General features: G+C 39.5%; 1 protein-coding gene across 15 annotated transcripts in view; it reads right to left on the bottom strand.

The window, feature by feature from the left end:
• anks1a (ankyrin repeat and sterile alpha motif domain containing 1A) overlaps positions 1–19,346 on the bottom strand; it is a 264,470-nt gene that overhangs the window by 11,004 nt on the left and 234,120 nt on the right. For 9 of the 15 annotated variants that reach the window (XM_033042378.1, XM_033042381.1, XM_033042383.1 and 6 more), the window contains 7 exons: positions 12,256–12,381; positions 11,317–11,388; positions 11,144–11,230; positions 9,838–9,975; positions 8,323–8,499; positions 7,617–7,718; positions 2,471–4,236 (listed from right to left, as the gene is read on the bottom strand). In XM_033042378.1, the coding sequence (XP_032898269.1) occupies positions 4,123–4,236; positions 7,617–7,718; positions 8,323–8,499; positions 9,838–9,975; positions 11,144–11,230; positions 11,317–11,388; positions 12,256–12,381 (816 nt within the window). In that variant the 3' untranslated portion in view covers positions 2,471–4,122. Of the gene's footprint in view, positions 1–2,470; positions 4,237–7,616; positions 7,719–8,322; positions 8,500–9,837; positions 9,976–11,143; positions 11,231–11,316; positions 11,389–12,255; positions 12,382–19,346 lie in introns of those variants that run through there. The other 6 variants (XM_033042385.1, XM_033042387.1, XM_033042379.1 and 3 more) reach the window with 5 other exon arrangements.

Here is a 19,346-nt window from a genome sequence, read left to right as displayed (position 1 = left end):
AAACTGAGGTGGGAGATTGCAACCTTCAAGTGGTCCGCCCTGTTTTGACGAATGCAATCAACCTGGCGTGCACAATCAAATAAGATCAAATAGAACAAGTTGTCCTACAACTTTAGGCTGTGCACGCCATACGCAAGAAGAAGAAGACTGCTCAAAACCACAAAATCTGCCCACCCACATCTTTGACAGTCACAAACTAAATCCTGTGTCTTTAAGCGTCTTCAACTCTGGGTATTATATGTCTGGTTCACCACAAATGATCAAATTACAATAATTATGCTAGTTTTGAGAGGATTAATTACCTGTGTTCCTGGAGATTACAGAGACCAGATTTTTCCCATGAGCAAATGGATAAAACCAATTATTTTTTACAAATTCTGAAAGATAAACTCAACTACATACTACAAAATGATTGAACTAATAATTGACTTGGATAATATCCTGATTACGAGTGTGTAATAATTCTAATTTATACAATGCTTAGATGTCCCACATAGAAAGAAGGTTTAAGTAATCAACATTATATTTAATGCCTTTTCTAAGCTGGGACAAGCTGAAATAGTCATGTAATGATCTGAAATAATCAAGTAATTAGATTAACAGAATTTAAATGTAACAACAAGACTTTTTCCAATGTATCTTATATAAAAGGAACAGCTCAAAGTGGAGGTGGGTAGAGAGGAGCATAAAGGGTGATGATTAGTGGTGAGAAGCAAGCCAAAGGCACCACGACAGATTGAACTTTGAACGCAATATTTGAATTTCAAAAACTAGAGACTCAGAGTTGAAAATCATTTTCTGATTGCAGAACAGAATGCAGTGTAACTCATAGTCAGAGAAACTTAAATCATAGGATTTTAAAATATGTCCGGAGAAATCACACATATGGACAACTGAGAGTATCTAATGGGTTGAAAGTTAGAATGTGGATCAAGAAAATGCTTTGTCAAGGTGAATTTATGAAACTCTGTGCTGTAAAATGGATGAGCATAACATTTTGAATTAGCCAAAACATCTCCATTGTTGGGATAAGCAGGAAGTCAACATTTAAAACAAGAGAAAGAGATGAAAAGCTGTACTACGTGGGTCTATTCTGGCTTTGATACAAGATTCAGTTTGTAATAAAGATAGACACAAAGTGCTGGAGTAACTCAGCAGGTCATGCAGCATCTCTGGCGAAAAAGGATATGTGACATTTTTGATCACTACAAATGACCTCAGGTCAGGTAGGCCCATTGTTGGATAGGGAAGGTGTGATCTTAAGAGCGATATAATGTGGTGAACTGTAGAACAGGTTAAAAGACGAGGGTGGAGGAAGGGAGCAAGGGGGTTGGGGGGAGTAGGTAGAAGTTATTTAAAATTAGAGAATTCAACGTTCATACCGCAAGTTGTAAGCTACCCAAGCAAAATATGTTCCTCCAAATTGTGTGTGGCCTCACTCTGGCAATGGAGGCAGCTCAGGACAGGAAGGTCACTGTGGGAATGGGAAGGGAACTTGACATGGTTGGCAACCGGGCGATCCTGTAGACCTCAGTAGACTGAGTGTAAGTGTTCGGCAAAACGGTCGCCAAGTCTGCATTTGGTCTCAGCGATATACGGGAGCCAACATTGGGAACACCGGATGCAGTAGATGTGGTACCTCATTTCAATGCACTAATTTTCCATTCAGTTTCACGGGGAGAATAATATAACTTGTTCCAATGGGTCATATAATGAATTATAAGGGAAGTACAATGATTGAAAGCTGCAAAAAGTGATCTGCAGAAAATCATATTCAGCATGCCCTTAATGACTTTAACAAGCAGTTTCACTGTAGCATAGGAAATTAGTTTGAAGGGAGTTAACAACCCTTGCTGCTTTGCAAAGTATTGTAAAACAGTATTTCCAAATTCGCTAGTGGCATTCACGGAGAGATCAATGTTGGAAGCAACTTCATTCGGCATCCATGGTGAGGATAAGTTTATCATATTGCTGTGATTAATTTTAGTCAATATACCATTTTCAATTAGATTGAATATCTCTTCTCTATGAACATTGCTATTTATAGAAAAGCCATTTTTCATGAGGATTATCAAGACAATCAAATTCTGTACTTCGTGGCAAATTACAACTGCTGACAAATTGACAACACAGCAATCTGCATCATACTGCATCTGTCATCCCCTGGTAATGAACAGATGTTCATCAAACATTTTGGCCATCAGTGAGAAAATCCACCAAAATCATCCCTCGACAGTATTATAATGAACGGTGTCAAAAGGGAATAGGACCGATAAGAAAGAACAATTACTAAAAGTGGTGAGGAAATTAATTCTACTGCTCGTAAAAACAAATGTGTACATGTGCTCTGGACTTTTAAATTTAATGTTGGGCATTCGTAACACAGGGTGGCCTGTAATGCCACATAATCTGTCCCTTTTCAAGTCGACATGTTAATGGGTAATGAACATTGATAAAAATAATTTATAAAAAATATTTATCACTCCCGAAATGCGAAATAACTTTTGCATTCAATTTACTCCAGTAAAAAAAGACAAAATATTAATAATGCTGGAAACTGTAAACAAAAGGTGAAAATGTTGGAAATTGTAAACAAAGGCTGAATATCCTGGAAAAACTCAGCAGGGGAGTGGGTGGAGAAACCAGGGTGTGGATCCTTGTGGTGTGGATCTTTCTACAAATCCAGTGTTAACTTGTCAGTTTTCCCATACACAAATTGATTGATTTGCTTTGTGTGGTCTTAGATAGTGGTCTATGCAAAGAAAGACTCTTGCGAATCTCATTCATAGGTAGTTCATAAGAATATGGTTCACTCTGAAAGTGAAGACTTCAGAGCACAACCTTAAAAATGAAGATGAAAGGATATAATTAGAAAGTTTACCAGTCACATTTAAAATGCTTGTGCACCGTATTAATAAATGCTGAATACTGAAGAAAGAAACTGAATTGTGCAGAAAGTAAATCAAGAATTTCACACATCGATGATTACATACGTTAACAGCCCAAGTGGATATGAATACTGAGCGCAATACATAATACCCAATATTTACCACTCCAGCATAGTGTACTCCTCATAATTTCCATTGGTTTGGTTTCCAAAAAATTTGAATTTTCCAATCATTTGTATTGAACAAGATGAATAATGTAGAGCCCAAAATTGAGTTCTTATATATTTTGAATAAAGTAACTTTGAATATACAGTTTGTGACAAATATTTAGCAGTTGTAAAAGTTCAACGATTCAAAGTAATCTCCATAACTGTAATATAATTTGATCATTCGAGGAATTGCGGAAGATCTCATACTGGATCACATAAAAAGCTAAATGGCATGCCTCTTGGTTTATCTGCTCAGTCAGTGCTTCGATAACCATATCAGAAAAGTTGATTCTTTCAGACATGCCCCCATCGTGAGGTAAAGCTTTAAAAGAAAACTCCAGGTAATGAGGCTGGAAGTCATTCGACAAGTTCAGTTATATTAAGAAAATTGTTGTCAAATTTACCTTGTGGTTGAAACTCTTTAAAAATTGTCAGAACATAGCAATAAGCCCTCAATTTATCATTGCATGCCATTTTGATCGATTCACACACCATTGTTCTCAAACAGTTTGACAAACCAAACTACAAGACAGTATGGATGAGGCATGTGCTTTTAAACAGTTTAAAATCAACCTCTTTAAGAAAGCAATTTAAAAAGGATATGTGGTCTTTTAAAAACACCTTTGATTCACATGGCTTGAAGCAAATGTCTTACTGTATGTATAACTCTGGAAAAAATGCATGATATGAATTCATATAACATTGGCTTATGACTTTAGTAGCATTTGGGTGGATTAGGTAACAGTGCAGTAGCTCACAGTGCTGGGAGGTTAGAGTATTTCAAAATTCAGATACGAAATAAGATTCCCAAGTATTTCCAGAGTTTTTGTTTTAAAGCAGTTGAAAGATCACCAAGAAGTTGAAGGCAGCTGTATTTGAATTACAGGGTTGAGTATAGGAAGCTCAAATACGAAATTCCCCTTTGAGAAGAGTGAAAGCAGCTTTAAGTGCCCGCTACAGGACGCGGAGTAGTGGAACAGGTTCACAGTGCAAAGGCACAGAATAGAAGCGGGAGAACCAGGTGGTCAGAAAATGGTGGTTTCATACTTTGTACTAATTGTCCTCTTGGAATCCTGCTTGGAGTCAGCTATCCATGCCACAGCACCGTGTGATTGAGATTCTTGATCAATGTTGTCAATCTACAACAATAAGATGAAAAAAATGTGAGAAAATGCAAATTATTTTGATATGCAGACTGCTCCTGTGCTGTGTATTTAATAACCAATTCAAATCTGATGAGAAATGCAATGAAAATTATTGACAATCAGTTGTGTTAATTTTGAGAAGCATTAAACTACCCAGCTTTTACAGATGAAGAATGAAAAACAGCAAACAGTGAATAAGACTAATGTGGTTGAGACTTAACCTAGGTATTTTTTAGTGAGGAATAGAAGTGCAAAAAAAATAATTGCTTTCCTCTAACAAACAACTACGGATATGCACGGCACAGTTGACAACAGTTTTTTGCAGGTTGAGGCTCATTTGGAAATAACTGAATTACAAGTTTGTGCAAGACATTTCTTGAGGAGGTCTACTGAAGGCATCTTTAACAAAAGAAACAACTTCAGTCAAAGGTACACAAAATTGCTGGGGAAACTCAGCGGGTGCAGCAGCATCTATGGAGCGGAGGAAATAGGCGACGTTTCGGGCCGAAACCCTTCTTCAGACTTCAGTCAAATGTAGTTTCAACCCAACCATAAGATAAAAAAGCAAAAACACACTTCAAAAAAACAAGTGGGCACCTAGGGGAATTAACAGCCAACTTCAAAATTCTCTTTCTCAATACTGAGCAGGTTGTAATGGTAGCTGCAGCAACAATACCCAGTTCTCACTATTGTGGCTTGTTTCCATTTGTTTTTTCTGCAAATCCCGTTGGGAAAATATGGGTTGAAAGAGGATTTTTAAAGGTCGCACTGCTTTACTGTATCACAATGTAATTTATTTAGTAGCTCAAGGGTGGAATATCAAGACCAATTTAGGAGATCTGTTAAGCTATGCAAACAAACCATTGGGCAGGATGAACAATAGGCAATGTAAGTTAATCATCATTCACATCAATACTCATGATCTATTATGTAATTTGCCAAAAAAAATGAAATTTAGCTCTTGTGACTGATTTTGAAAATGATTTACCCAAATGAAGAAGTATCTGTTTCATACACTGTTAGCATTATTCTGACACCAGCAAGTGTATGGGAAAACTGACAAGGTTAAAAGTTATGGAGGTATCAGATCCATGGCAAACAGCTTGGTTGGGCTTTCTGCATGTAATCTATCATAAAAGTCAATGGGACAAGTCATGCAGGATCTGGCCCATCACATGGACTCACTACCCATGGCCAGTGTGCCCAGTTGCATTTTCCTGGGCTGGATCTCAGGAATACCTCCTGAGCTGAGGGCCTGCATCCTTTCGGCACCCATCCAGGTACAAGAGTGTGTGGGCTCAGGTCACCCTCTGCTGAGACCCCAGCCCTGTGACACCCTGTCTGACACTTGTCTGAAGAAGGATCTCGAACCGAAACATCACTGATCCACGTTCTCCAGAGATGCTGCCTTACCTGCTGAGTTACTCTAGCACTTTGTGTCCTTTTGTGTATTAACCAGCATCTGCAGTTCATTGTTTCTAGAAGGTATTTCATCAAGTGGTTTTGAACATGAACTTCTCATGACTGAAGCAGTAATTGACTGGCAGTTAGTATTTGATAAAACCAAGCTTATTTGGCCATTTCTACATCTCCTGGAAATATATCCCAGTTGCAATCCCTTTAGAATATGTTACATAATTCAAACTTTGTTAATTGGAGAAATATGAGTTGTTTAATATTTTGCCCTTTAAATGGTTCCCTTCCTCAGAGCAAAACAATGTTTTTGCCGTCATCTAGAATTTCCATGTTGTGCTACTGCTGAGGCCAACTCAATTTCATAGATATCTCCTCCAGTGAACCCAACAGCTTTTCAATGTACATCGGTACATGTGACAATAATAAACTAAACACGCAAATAACAAGCATTCCTTCGGACTCATTTGACAGCAAATACGAACTGATACCTAATATACATTTGTTTTGATCAGTGTGCAAATTTCTCATACATCTATGAGTGTCTGGTAAGTAGTCAGAAAAGTCATGCTTAAAAACAACCTAGTGCAAAAGTGCTTATGCGGTGTTCTTTGTGTAATCAGGCTGGTTTTGGTGCAATAAAGCTCAGGGAACAGAAGTTTTTTCCGATGAATGAAATATGCAGATTGCTAAATTTATCAGGTTATGACAATCCCACCCTTGAGCTGAGAAGTAGTTGATGCTTGGAGACTATGTAACAAATGCATTTTTCTCAGTTCTGCACGAGACTACAAATCTTACTTTAAATGCAAATGAATCTGTGACAAAAGTTTCATCAGTCAGCATTTGCAAATTAAAAAAGATTGAGGAAGCATATTAAAGAGCAAGAAAAATCATTACTATTATTTTCTGTCAACCACACAAATATAGATTCTGCAAAAGAGAATATATAAGTACATTATTTAAGGGGAGCCCTAAAAAATGGGCAGAAATATCGGGAATGCTACCTATGATCTACCGCTGCTTAAAGCCATGGACACAAATAAACACTGGAAGCAGTGTTACCTCAAGTGAACCATATTTCTCGATCCAAACAAATTGCTCATGATGCATCTTTGCATATAAACAAAATTCAGAAACAGACTATTAATGAGTCCATCTGCCACTTGGTATTCTTTCAATGACTTCAAACAAATAAATTTGCTAAGCCATAAATCATCGTAGATTTATAATAGCTGAAGAGCATAATGCCAGCTGCAAAGCAATCCCCAAATCTACTTTTGTTTAAAGTTTACAAACCAAATGAAAAAGTCTAATCTTCTTGAAAAATCACTTGAATCCACTTTGAGACGAAGAACAAAAAATGTGTCTATTTACTGATAGGGTATGGGTTAGGAAATTGACATAGTTGAGAAAATAAATCTTGATACAAACATCTCAAAGATTAATCACTTAAAAAGAAATTAGACAATTATTAGAAGAAGAAGAATATACATGGAAGGATGAAAAAGATGCACAAAATGAGATTAGCCAGAAGCTGCGATGAAAGTCTACCATCCTCATGGAAGTGACATCCTTCTGCCATGTAATTTTGTTGATTATATAATTTGTGCCTTTTTTTACCCCAGGAATTTCCACAATTTTCCCACTTTTGTATGCCTATTTCTAAACCTTCTTCCAGAGTACTCTTGATTTAACATAAAATGCTCTAGGTATATTTATTATTTAAATTTACTCTCAAATCTCAAGATTTTATCTTAATTTGGTTCACCCCAATCTCATAGTCTCCCAATAGTTCTTTCTGTAATTTATTTTTCATGCCAGAATTATCAAGGTGCACATTAGAAACTGAACTCTCGTTAATAACAAATTTCAGTGCTTTTTTTAAAAAAAGCTGCTGGCTGCCATGCATGGATGGAAATGCACATGAGGAACAGAGATATATAAATATAGAGAGAAACCTGGACTCCTTTGCTGAACGAATGCAGCGGTAGAGGTGGAAGCGAAGGCCTGTGAGTAGTGCACGTGTGACAGTAACAGCATCTGCTATTAAGTGGCTGCACCTGGTCCATTTGGCAAGAAACGACAGCAGTCATTAGTGAACTATAGCATACTATAACATCCAGCCAGGTCACCAGATCATTAATCTATTAATTGAATCCATTTATTTATCTGTCAACTACCATTCACCAATGCATTTTGATAGACTAACACAATAACTGCAGCACAATTTAAGTAAACTTGAAGGTAAATGTGATACTAATTCCTTGTTTGTTTTCTTTTAACATTGAAGTTAGTTCAATAATTCTGTGAAGATTTATGTTTATCAAGGAGAAGTTTGCTGGCAGATGTGAATGGGACATTTTATTGATTCAGATACCTCCTGCCAGTATTGAACATTCCCCGCAAATGCATTTTACTGTAATTTCATATCTCATGGAAAGTTATTTATATGCCGCTTCAGTTTCATATGCATTTTGTAAGAAAATTGCTGTACAGTATGTACTCATAATGTTAACAATGATGCCAAATCATGTGTTCAACATTATTCTCTTGAAGCTAAGTACAATAATACTTTTCTGAAAAATGCAATTTTCTTGTTACAAACCAGAGCTTTCTCAAATTCATTAAATCATTTTAGGAGCATTTTGAACAGATTAAACTCACAGCAGATTTTCTCATGCTGGATCGTGGTTTAGGGACTGGTTTAGATGTCCTCACGTCCGCAGACTCTGCTTCAGCCATGGAAAGGGACGTCTGAGTAGGTTTCTGAGCTTGCAGTGCAAGTTGGTAGGCAACTTCAAATGCCTGTCCCAGCGTAAGGATTATTTCATATGTTAAATTCTGGAATAAAGATAACAATGAATAAAATACTATTTCCTTTTTTATTATGTTTCAATATTGTCTTCTGTGGTTAATCGTGTTTAGTTATCAGACAATTAACACCATTCTGTTTTATTGTGTGAAGACCCGGGTCAAATCCATGCATAACCTTTCCGATGCCACTGCAACTAAGGTAATGTTTGATCTTTTCTAAAATAAAGTAACACGATGAACCATTTCTGCTTCAATAAAATACATATAAATTGATACCATTGTTACAGCTAAAAGTATTGGATACTGAAGTCCAGTTCTGCTTTCATGAAGAATCCAATTGGTAAAAAAAGTCATCGTTTTTAAATACCATTGTGGATAGAAACCTAAATTCAGTAAATCTTTTCCATAGTTGCAATGGCCCTGTTCTAAAATTCAGGTTTGAAAGACATGCTAAATCTCAAATATTTTCTCCGGATCCCTTGATCTTTGTCTCAGCTGTGAAATGCAACATTTGAATAGTTCTGTCTAGGTTTTTCTCCAACACAAGGTGTTGCTTAGTTTTAAGATCAAGTCCACCACACTGTTCAATGCATTCTAAGAGTAGAAAGAGGGTGCCAAGATCCCAGAGTTGATGAAAAATAATCATATCAATGCATTTAGCCCTGGAAAGCACCCTTGCGTCCATCTTAGAGTATGGTTTAAGAAAAGATGAATTATGTTTTACAGCCCTCAGTGTCGAGATTGAACAGGCTCTACTTGGTTGAATTGCACAAAATGAAAAAAAGCCATTCAATATTTTCCCTTTTATACTAACCCAGTATTTTGTTCATCTTCTCAAGGGCATGCATTAGTGCTATTTTATTGTGCAATATCCCTTTCCTCACCACCAACCACTCCTATCCTGCACCTCCCAAACTTCTCCCATTCAAGATGATAATGTATGAAAACATTTGGCTGCGGTCATGCCAGCTGGGAGCGGATACCTCATCTGATAGCTTTTAAATGAGGAGTGGTGAAACATTAAAGCTGCCCAAAATTATAAGCTTTTAAAATAAATTAACATTTATTAAACATTACAGTAATTACCCTTCCCAAACTTCCTTTTCTGAGTGGGATTTGGTTAACATATTCAGACACTTATGATCAAAAAACAACAACCCTTTATACCAAAGCTTAGCCTTAAGAACAGAGGGAGGGGTTTACGATCAGTGGGAAAGTGGGGAGGGGAGGGTCAGGTGTCACATTTGGCAACAGAGGCAAGTTATTACTCAAGAATTGAACACTAGTGGTTTGAATCTTAGAAGAAAGCACAATACTTTTGAGCTGTATATTTCTTTTGAATATTAGAGGAGGATAATGACGTACTACATCAAGCGTGCTGAAAACGTGGCAATAGTGATGATTTGTTTGGAGATCTTTAGTGATGTAAGCAAATGTGCAAAGATCTTCAGGATCCTGGGCAGCACAGGAAATATTGCGGATTTCGTGCTCAGCAATGATATTCTGTGAATGAAACAAATATTATTAAATAGATTTAAACGTTCACTATCCTAGAAAAAAAAAAATCACAACAAACAAACCAGTTGTGGATGAGAAGGGTCGAAGTTGTGAAAATACAAGCATACCTACTGTGAGCAGCACTTTGTTGGAACAAGTCACGTATAACTTTGAGAAACATAAAATGGCAAATGCTGGAAATCTGAATTAAAAACAGAAAACGCTGGGGATATTCCAGGGATCATGCAGCATGTGTGGTGATAGAAAATGATTCAGATCAATGATCCTTCATCAGATGAAGAATTATAAATCTTATATGTTAACTGTTTCTTTCTCCACAAATGCTGCTGTCCTGTCGAGCATCCGCAGTGTTCTCTGTTTTTGTTCACTCCAAGATTTATCACTGTGCTGTATTGGCCTGTACCAAGACCTTTACTGCTATTCAATTTCTTTATACAGTGCCGATTTTCTGGCATCTCTTGGTTCCAGAGCCTTGCCGTATTATCCATTTTGACAGGCCAAAAGAGATCACAGTTTGGGGGGGCCGAGATGTCGGACTACAAAGTTGGCCGCGGAAGTCAATTATGGGAATGGATCTGCCGAGGCCGTAGTTCCAGAGTCTTGGCTACAGTGGGCAAAGTCAACCCGATGATAAACCATGTAGTAAGCACTACTTAAACAACATTTTCACGGTCACGGTTTTTACTATTAATGAATGTTGGAGCGACATACAAAAAAATTGCAAATCACCACACTTAGCTCTTGGAGGTTAGGATAAATGTGATATAATGGCAAACATTACCAGCAGCATGATAAATAACATGCCCCGAAGTTCCCACCCTCAGAAAGCAGTCCTGCTTGCTAAAAAAAAAGCCAAAGTGCTAGAGGAACTCAGCGGGTCAGGCAGCATCTATGCAGGGAAATGGAACAGTCCACGTTTCAGGTCGTGACTGTTTGCTGCTGACCTAGAAGATAACTGCAAACTTTTTGTTTTTGCAAATCTACCAGTCAAACCATTTCTTAGTGCAATGCTCTGGTTGACGCATGATTGGTACAAGGCCAATTACAATTTGAACTATGAGAACTCTCAAGGCTAAATTATCTACAAATTGACTGAATGGCAGAATACACAGACTGAAGTGAAAGTAGCAAGATCTGATAACTCCATAAATACCTTGTTAAACGCATCAATGAATTTTACACCTTTGTAAGTGATGGAGAGGAAAATAGTTGGTATCTTTTTCATTTGTTCGGTAGATTTCTAAACAAAAGCACAGGAGAGTATTAAAGATTCAAACATGGCTTAATCCAAAATATTGTGTCAGTACGTGATGAACTGATACAAACCCTCATCTTCGCACATGCATCCTGGGTTGATTCGGTCCCCTTTAAGTCTTTAATAAGCATAGAGCCCAAATACTGCAACAAGTACAGAAAGAGTTTATCATAATGGTGCCAACACATAAGCTGCTTTGAATTGGCTTACAAAACGTTCTTAGAAGTAAAGCTTTTTCTATCTCTTTATGAGGAATGTATGGAAAATCACATGCCTTTCAAAATTTATGTAGGAATCTTTAGATACAACAAATGCCTCACACTTCAAATGTACATTATGCTGAGTATTCTTGAAGAAAAGGAAGAACAAACAGTTTTTTTTGACCAGCAATTAATTCCAACTTCCAAAAGTGATGCAAATTTCTGCAAAGTTAGAGACTTCTAAGAGCAGTTGTGCTTAGGATGTGATTGTTTTGCACCACTTTACCACAACCTTTTGCGAAGCAGTCTAAGTGGGCAGCTAAAGATGAATGTACTTTAGATTCCAAACCACTCCCATTGAAGATCAGTGAGAATTCTAAAAGTAACTTCCTTTGTCCAAGTGCCAAAGTAAGATCAACATTTAATCCACTACGAACTATGCACCTTCATGTACAAAAAAAAAGCAATAAGCAGAAGTGGAAATATTGCCTTGCACTTCAGTAACACAAAACTGTTAATTCCGTGTGTAATATGACTGTTCACAAGAAATAAAGACAACACATGATTGAACAGCATGAACAATTATATTGGTAAGAGACCAGCCTATCAAAGAATGCAGTCAGTGTGAACAATAACAACATTTAATGGAAATTTTCCCCGTGCTCCAATCATTACTCTCCCTGTTTCTTTGGAATTTAAAGATCAAATAAAGGCAATGCTAATGTATCATATATTGTCCCACAAGTTGTATGCATTTTATTTCTCATTTAACAACATTAAAAAAGATTAGCTCCAGAACGAGATACTCACATTCGCTTCATAGCCACAAGACTCAAAGATAAGCTTCTCTGGCTGGTGTTGCCAATTCTGAACGGGAGAATACGGTGTTGCTAAACTAGGCGGGCGAAGTGTTATTCGAGACTCACGTCGATCTTCCTGTAAAAATGATTAAAAACAGCTGGTTGCTGCTGTATCTACCACCCTAATAAAACCTATACCATATTCACATATATTCACATCGTCTGAGTACGAAGCAGATTAGACATCCAGATCCCATTTGCATCATTTAAATAACGCTGTTTTTTGGTCTTCTTAACATCCATTTTTATACATTATAACCCAAATGCATGTGCTCATAGATTCAATTTGCCTAAGTTGCTCGAACCCTTTGCATCCTCCTTGCAACCTTTCTTGGTTTCTGGTTCATGTCAAATAAGTATCAACCAGGTTAAAGTTAAATTGGTAGAATCAAAATGTAGGATTACGTATCTGAAAATTCTAAAGTTTCACAAATGAGGATCACAAACCAATTGTTAATTCAGTACAGGTGCACAACCTTTTATCCGAAGATCCAAATAACGAAAACCTCCGAATAGCGGCCATTTTTTCGGTCCTTGAAGAAAGGTCCTTGAAAACGTTCACCGAGGGCGGCCCGCAGAGGTGACAGCGGAACCTCCGGTCGGTCCTCGAAGAAAGGGGAACTAAATCCCCATTCATAAAAGAGAAGGTGAGGGTATATTGCGCGGGAGGGTTAATAATTGACAATATGCTGCTGCCTGCCCGCTGAGTTAAAAAGTTCCCACGGTAGACTCACGATACACAGTGTTTCGTGAGTCTTGCGTGGGAACTTTTTAACTCAGCGGGGCAGGCAGCAGCAGATTGTCGCTCGCTTCAATTTCACCCCACCTACACCCCTCTGCCTCCCGGCCATGTGTGTGACCCCTTCCCTCCCCTCTGCACCGGCGCGGGGGCTTTGCACTGTCTTCAAGTCGGCGATTGCAGCAGGACCGTGCCAGTCACCGGAGACGTCAGGACCAACGGGACACCGACCCCCAGGCCCACTGCAAGTACGGAGATCCCAGAGACCCACAGCCAGCAGCAGCCCAGCCCCGTTCCAACTCCAGAGGAAAACTGCAAACTGGCCGGAGACGTCAGGACCACCAGAAGCCGCTCCCCGAGCTGCGCCCCCTCATCGGGACACCGACCCCCAGGCCCACTGCAAGCAAGGAGATCCCAGAGACCCACAGCCAACAGCAGCCCAGCCCAGCCCCGCTCCAACTACAGAGGAACCTGGGTTGCGGATGACGGGGCGCAGCTCGGGGCGTCGTAGGGGCCCATCGGGGAGCGGGTTCCTGTTGGTCTTGACGTCTCCGGCCACCTGCCATCCTCCGGGAACTGTACCGCCCTTGCAGGAGAGTGGGGTTGTTTGTTGTTGCAGAGGGAGGGGGCAAGGGCGGTACAGTTTCCAGTCTCAGCTCCAGTCCAGGGGGGTGGCCGGAGACGTCAGGACCAACGGGACACCGACCCCCAGGCCCACTGCAAGCACGGAGATCCCAGAGACCCACAGCCAGCAGCAATTCCAGCCCAGCCCCGCTCCAACTCCAGAGGAACACGTAGGGGCAGAAGCTGATGGTGTGCAAGGTACGTCTTGTTCTTGGGGTGGCGGATGAGGGGGCGCAGCTCGGGCTGTGGGCAAACTGCCACTTGTCGCCGTAGCGGCCCATCGGGGAGCGGATTCCTCTGGAGGGGGAGGGGGGGTATTGTGCTGTTTGATCGCCCCCTGCTATCCCAGGGACAGGGAGACACAGCGGCTTTTTAGACTGGTGGGCAATCACTTCCAAAGTTCTGCCCACACAGTCAGTACACCTCTCCTACACTGCATTTCATACAAACATTTATTCTGCAAGAAAAAACTACATTGAAGACTCAAACTCGCGACCGAGTTTACTGCCGGGATCAAGGCGCAAACTCGCGACCTTGCGGATATGAGCCGAGCACTCTACCACTGAGCCAGCCATTAAAATCTACGCTAAAAAAATTCCATTCCGAAGACCGACAAATTCTGAATTACGAACAGTGTCTGGTCCCAAGGCTTTCGGATAAAAGGTTGTGCACCTGTACCAATATTCTACTAGCAATGTAGGCAGCATGATTTGCAAATGTGCAGACATTACAAATGTTTTGGAAGAAATACTTGTCTTAAAGGGTAAAGAAGGGAATTTGTGTTTGGAGTCAGGGATCGTGGGCGAATTACGAAATGAGTACTTTGCATCTGTTTTCACCAAGATGATAGACACGGAGGGCAGTAAGATTAGTGCGGAGAATACCAACATCCAACGGCAGGATAGGAAGGAGGATGTGTTGGGGCTCTTAAAGAGCATTAAGGTGGACAAATTCCCAATGCTGATGTGGCAAGATAGGAGTTTGCTGCAGCCTTGTTGAAGATCTTTCCATCTTCTCTAACCATAGGTGAGGTCAAAGAGGACTGGAGAGTAGCTAATGTTGTTCCTCTGTTTAAGAAGGTAAGTATAGGCTGATGAGCCTCACACCAGTGATAGAGAAGTTGTAGGAGAGGATTCTTTGCGGCAGAATTTATTTCCATTTGGAAGAGGATGGGTTAGTTACGGTCAGTCAGTATGGCTTTGTACGTAGCAGTGAGATTAGTGTGGAGAATACGAATATCCAAGGGTAGTTTGAGAATAGGAAGGTGGATGATGTATTGGGCTCTTAAAGGGTATTAAGGTGGTTAATTCCCGAGGGCTGATGAGGCAAGAGCGGAGATTGCTGGAGCCTTCTTGAAGATCTTTGCATCTTCTCTCTAAACTATATTATTAATGCCAAAAAACCCGTAGCAGCATCAATGTACAGAGGAATCTTGGGGTTCGAGCCCAGAACTCCCTGAAATTGGCAAGTCGATCGCGTGGTAAAGAAGGTATATGGTATGCTTACTTTCGTAGCATCGGGCACTGAGTATTAGGGTCAGAAAGTCATGATGCTGCTTTTTGGAACTTTGGTTAGACTACCGTTTAAGTATTGTAAACAGTTTTGGTCACCCCATTACAGGATGAAGTAGCTTTGGAAAGGATGCAGAGGTGGTTTACAAGAATGATGCTTGGATTGGAGGGTATTAACGACAGTTAGAGGTGGGACAAACTTGGATTGTTATCTCTGGAATGCTGGTGGTTGCAGGGAGACGATATGTATATAAAATTATGCGAGGCATAGATAGGGTAGACAGAACTTTTTTTCTGAGGATGGATACATCAAATTGTAGAGGGCATAGTTTTATGATGAGAGGGGCAAAGTCTAACAGGGGTGTGTGGGGCAATTTTTTTTTACAGAGGCTGGTGAACACTTGGCACACCTGCCGGGAGTGGTGGTGGGAGGCAGATATGATAGTGACATTTAAGGATAGGCACAGGGATAGGCAGGGAATGGAGATATGGATTATGTGCAGGCAGATTAAAGTTGGTCTGAGCATCATGTTGGCACTGATATTGTGGACCATATGACCCTGTTTCTGTGTTGGACTATGTTCTATGAAGAGACATCAATCCGAGTTCACTGCTAAGGAGAAGAAATGTTAGAGCATCTTGCATCATCGTAATCTACTTTCTCAACAAAGGCATAATTATGAATGAAGTGGTATTGGCAGAATGGAAAAGCTCAATTGTGTTGTAATTAAGTTTCCAATTGGTTGAACTGTTTCATCAGTCCCATTATAAAAATCTTCAATATGTTTGTACTGCAGGGAGTCCGCTTCCCAATTTTAACCCTTGGCCTCCCCCACATGCTTGTTGCCAGGGAAGAATAAAATGAACAGTGGTCCAAATTTAATGGCAGTGATTGCAGCATAACTACTGGGATTTTTTGATTCTTTACTTCTTGATTCTGACACCAGCTTTGGGATTTCTAGGCATGCATGGTCTAATGCGGAGGTGCTAAAGTTGCCATCAAATACTCAGGATGCCTGTGCTGGCTGCACATAGGGTTTTGAGATTTAAATTAATTTACAGTTCAACAAAGTGCAAACTTCCATCTTATTGCCCCTTGAAAAAATAACTCATCCAAGGAATCTACACCACGTACAAGGAGGAGGAAGGAGCGTTTATCCATAAAAATGATCAAAATGAAAGAAAATCATCAAGAACATCTGTATAATATCGAGGTAGCATATTTTAAATGATTACATATTATAAAGTCTTTCCAATAAATCATTCATTGAAATTATACTCTTTCCAATGTTAAATTAAAAATAATATTTGAAATCTTTCCAAAATGCATTAAAGTCCCTCCAATGTGTTGTTGCTTAAAATGTTATAATTTTCCAAAATGTTTTTTCTGAAATTTGGAAAAATGTGCAAGGTCATCATCAGTTGTTCAGACTAGGACTTGGGCCGTGACTTAACCTGATGGTTTTTATCTGAATCTTGGATGAATCGGTTTTGACTCTTCCATGTGATGTGACCTTAATGGCCAGAAAAGATGATAAATCTTCATGAACGATGGAACAATGGTTCAAGTGGTCAGCTTTAAATTGTGGTAAGCGACATGAAAAATGCTACATTTTAAAACAAAATTATTGAAATTGGATCTGTAGCTGCAGGTATATTTATAGCACATCGGAGCCACAGGTTGACAAGGAACTTTTTAGGACAATAAATAAGCCAATTACTAACTCCTGTTGCTAATTTGTAATAAGCACACTCTCCAATTGATTTTACGGTGTCCCCCTCTGACCAGACTCCAAGACAGACCATTAGTCCTTTATGACCATTAGTCCAAGACAGACCTATTATGCTTTATTATTGAAGTTAAACTAACAAACAAATTAAGACTACCATCATGACTTATTGACTGCCACATCACCTGACAGATTGACTTTAGCGATGTAAGTGAGCCAGACAATCACACTCCCAATATATCCAAGGTGATTAAAAACTGACCAGTTCCTTCATGGAAGGGGGCTATTTGCTGGTTTCATAGAAGGGGAGTGAACATATTTGGAGTGCGACTCAAAACAGGTGTGTCGTACGCATGAACGTGGCCTGCAATTTTAGGCAGGAATTACACAATCTTCTTTCCAGATTTCAGAATGACACCTGCAAATTATGGCAATCGATACATGAGCAACTGAATGGAAAATACATAGTTGTTTAAGATAGTAATCTATATTTTAGCACAAATTGCAGTTTAGCATCTGTGCTGAGGAGCAGAAGGTTGAGATCATCAAAGATTCTTGCTTGAGAATGATCAGTTATAATTGTGCCAGGTATGTAAACAGCAGCAATTTGCACCTCAGCAGTGGTTAGGTTAATAAATTCATAGACATTTCACTGAATTAGTTCATAAAAACAACAAGCAAAAAAATGTTTGCAAACATGTGTTCCAACTTATCTATAGTCAAATTGACAACTGGTTTTGTTGACATGCAAAATCTAAAATGTTATGGCAACATTATTTTACCAATTCATAGCTAAATTATGCAGGATCAATGGAGTATTTATTCACTCGTGCTTAGAATGAAAAATAGTCCTCCGATACTGAGCAAATGGTCCTCATTTGAAATCTAACTGTTCCAAAAACTGCACTTTAAGAGCTAGTTTGATTTTTAAAAAGTAAAGAATTTAATAATACTAAAATAAAATCTGGTGTCTTCACTATTGTAACAAAATGAAAAAACTAACAAAGAACACCTGTACCATTACCCCAACACTTGCTACAACATCCTGCACTTATGAAGCTTGTAACCAAAATGCTAAGATTGAGATGGTGAGCCTGAGGTAGTATTATCAAATCAAACAAAGAAAGGAATCTGAGAGGTAGCTTTTTCACAGAGGGTGGTGGGTATATGGAACAAGCTTCCAGAGGAGGTAGTTGAGGCTGGGGCTATCCCATCATTTAAGAAACAGTTGGACAGGTACATGGATAGGACAGGTTTGGAGGGTTGGGTGCAACTAGGATAGCTGCGACATTGTGGGCGAGTTGGGCCGAAGGGCCTGTTGCCACGCTGTATTAATCTATGACTATGACACTGGAATAGAGCTAGTGATTGCATCAGAGGAAAGGTTTGAACATATTCATCAACTTTAAAAGTGGGAAATGTAATAATATGCTAGCCATAGATATTCTGTGGCTCAACATTTGCCAAGAAAAGTGAAAAAAATTAGAGGCTGATATAGCGGAAGAGGGGACGACTCAGGCCACCGTACCAAGTTGGATCTTGGAATAATGAAGCCAATTAATTACAAAGTCCACCGCTGAGCAAAAAGCTTAACATCTTGTCCAATTCCCTTTTTAAAATCACCAGTAAGACTATCATAACACTCTTAGGTCAAATTGCCCTTGTAAAGGTAGCAGTGAGACAAGTTCTTTAAATGCTCTTGTCTATCTGGAGAAGGTACTCTCACAATAGCGCTGAGTAGAAGGTTGCAGGATTTTGACAAGAGTGAGAAAATAGCATTATATTTCCAAGTCAGATGGTTGGTGGTGCTGACTTGGAGAGGAATCTGCAAGTGCCGGTATTTCCATATGGCTGCTGCCAGTGTCTTTTTGGGCTGCAAAGATTGTGGATTTGGATGCTGCTATCCTGGGATCTTTGCCCAGTTGTTATAATGCATTTAGTTGATATGGTACAGACTCAGGACGGCATGTCTTTTTTTTTTTCAATACACATGCTCTTCTAGTTTTTGTTCGAGGGTTGGTACCCTGGCTCAATATTAATGGTAGAGTGAGGCAATACAACTCTGATGCTGATGGCCCAAAGTGCATTGGAGATGCTCGATTTTGAGTTACTTGGTCAATTCCGATTCTATCTCATTTAACACAGTGACAGTACCATGCAATGAAAGGGACAGTTGACCCGATGACGCAACATAATCTCTGCAAGAATTGTGTTGCACCCACTTTGAAAGATCATGGATTAAATTATTCTATGAAAGCGATACCGATGATGTAAGGTCAGACCTGGTAAAGCCGCTGCATCTTCAGAACTTGCTGACTTTGTCAGTGGTGGCACTGCTCAGCTACCTGATGATTGATAACCATGGCCTGAAGACTGAGCCCTTGCTATTTTTGCAGCTCCTTCCAAATAAACAAGGATGAATACTAATTTCGAAGCT

Source organism: Amblyraja radiata, chromosome 24 (genome assembly GCF_010909765.2).
Source record: "Amblyraja radiata isolate CabotCenter1 chromosome 24, sAmbRad1.1.pri, whole genome shotgun sequence".
NCBI lineage: Eukaryota > Metazoa > Chordata > Chondrichthyes > Rajiformes > Rajidae > Amblyraja > Amblyraja radiata.
This window is presented reverse-complemented; position numbering and strand designations above follow the sequence as displayed.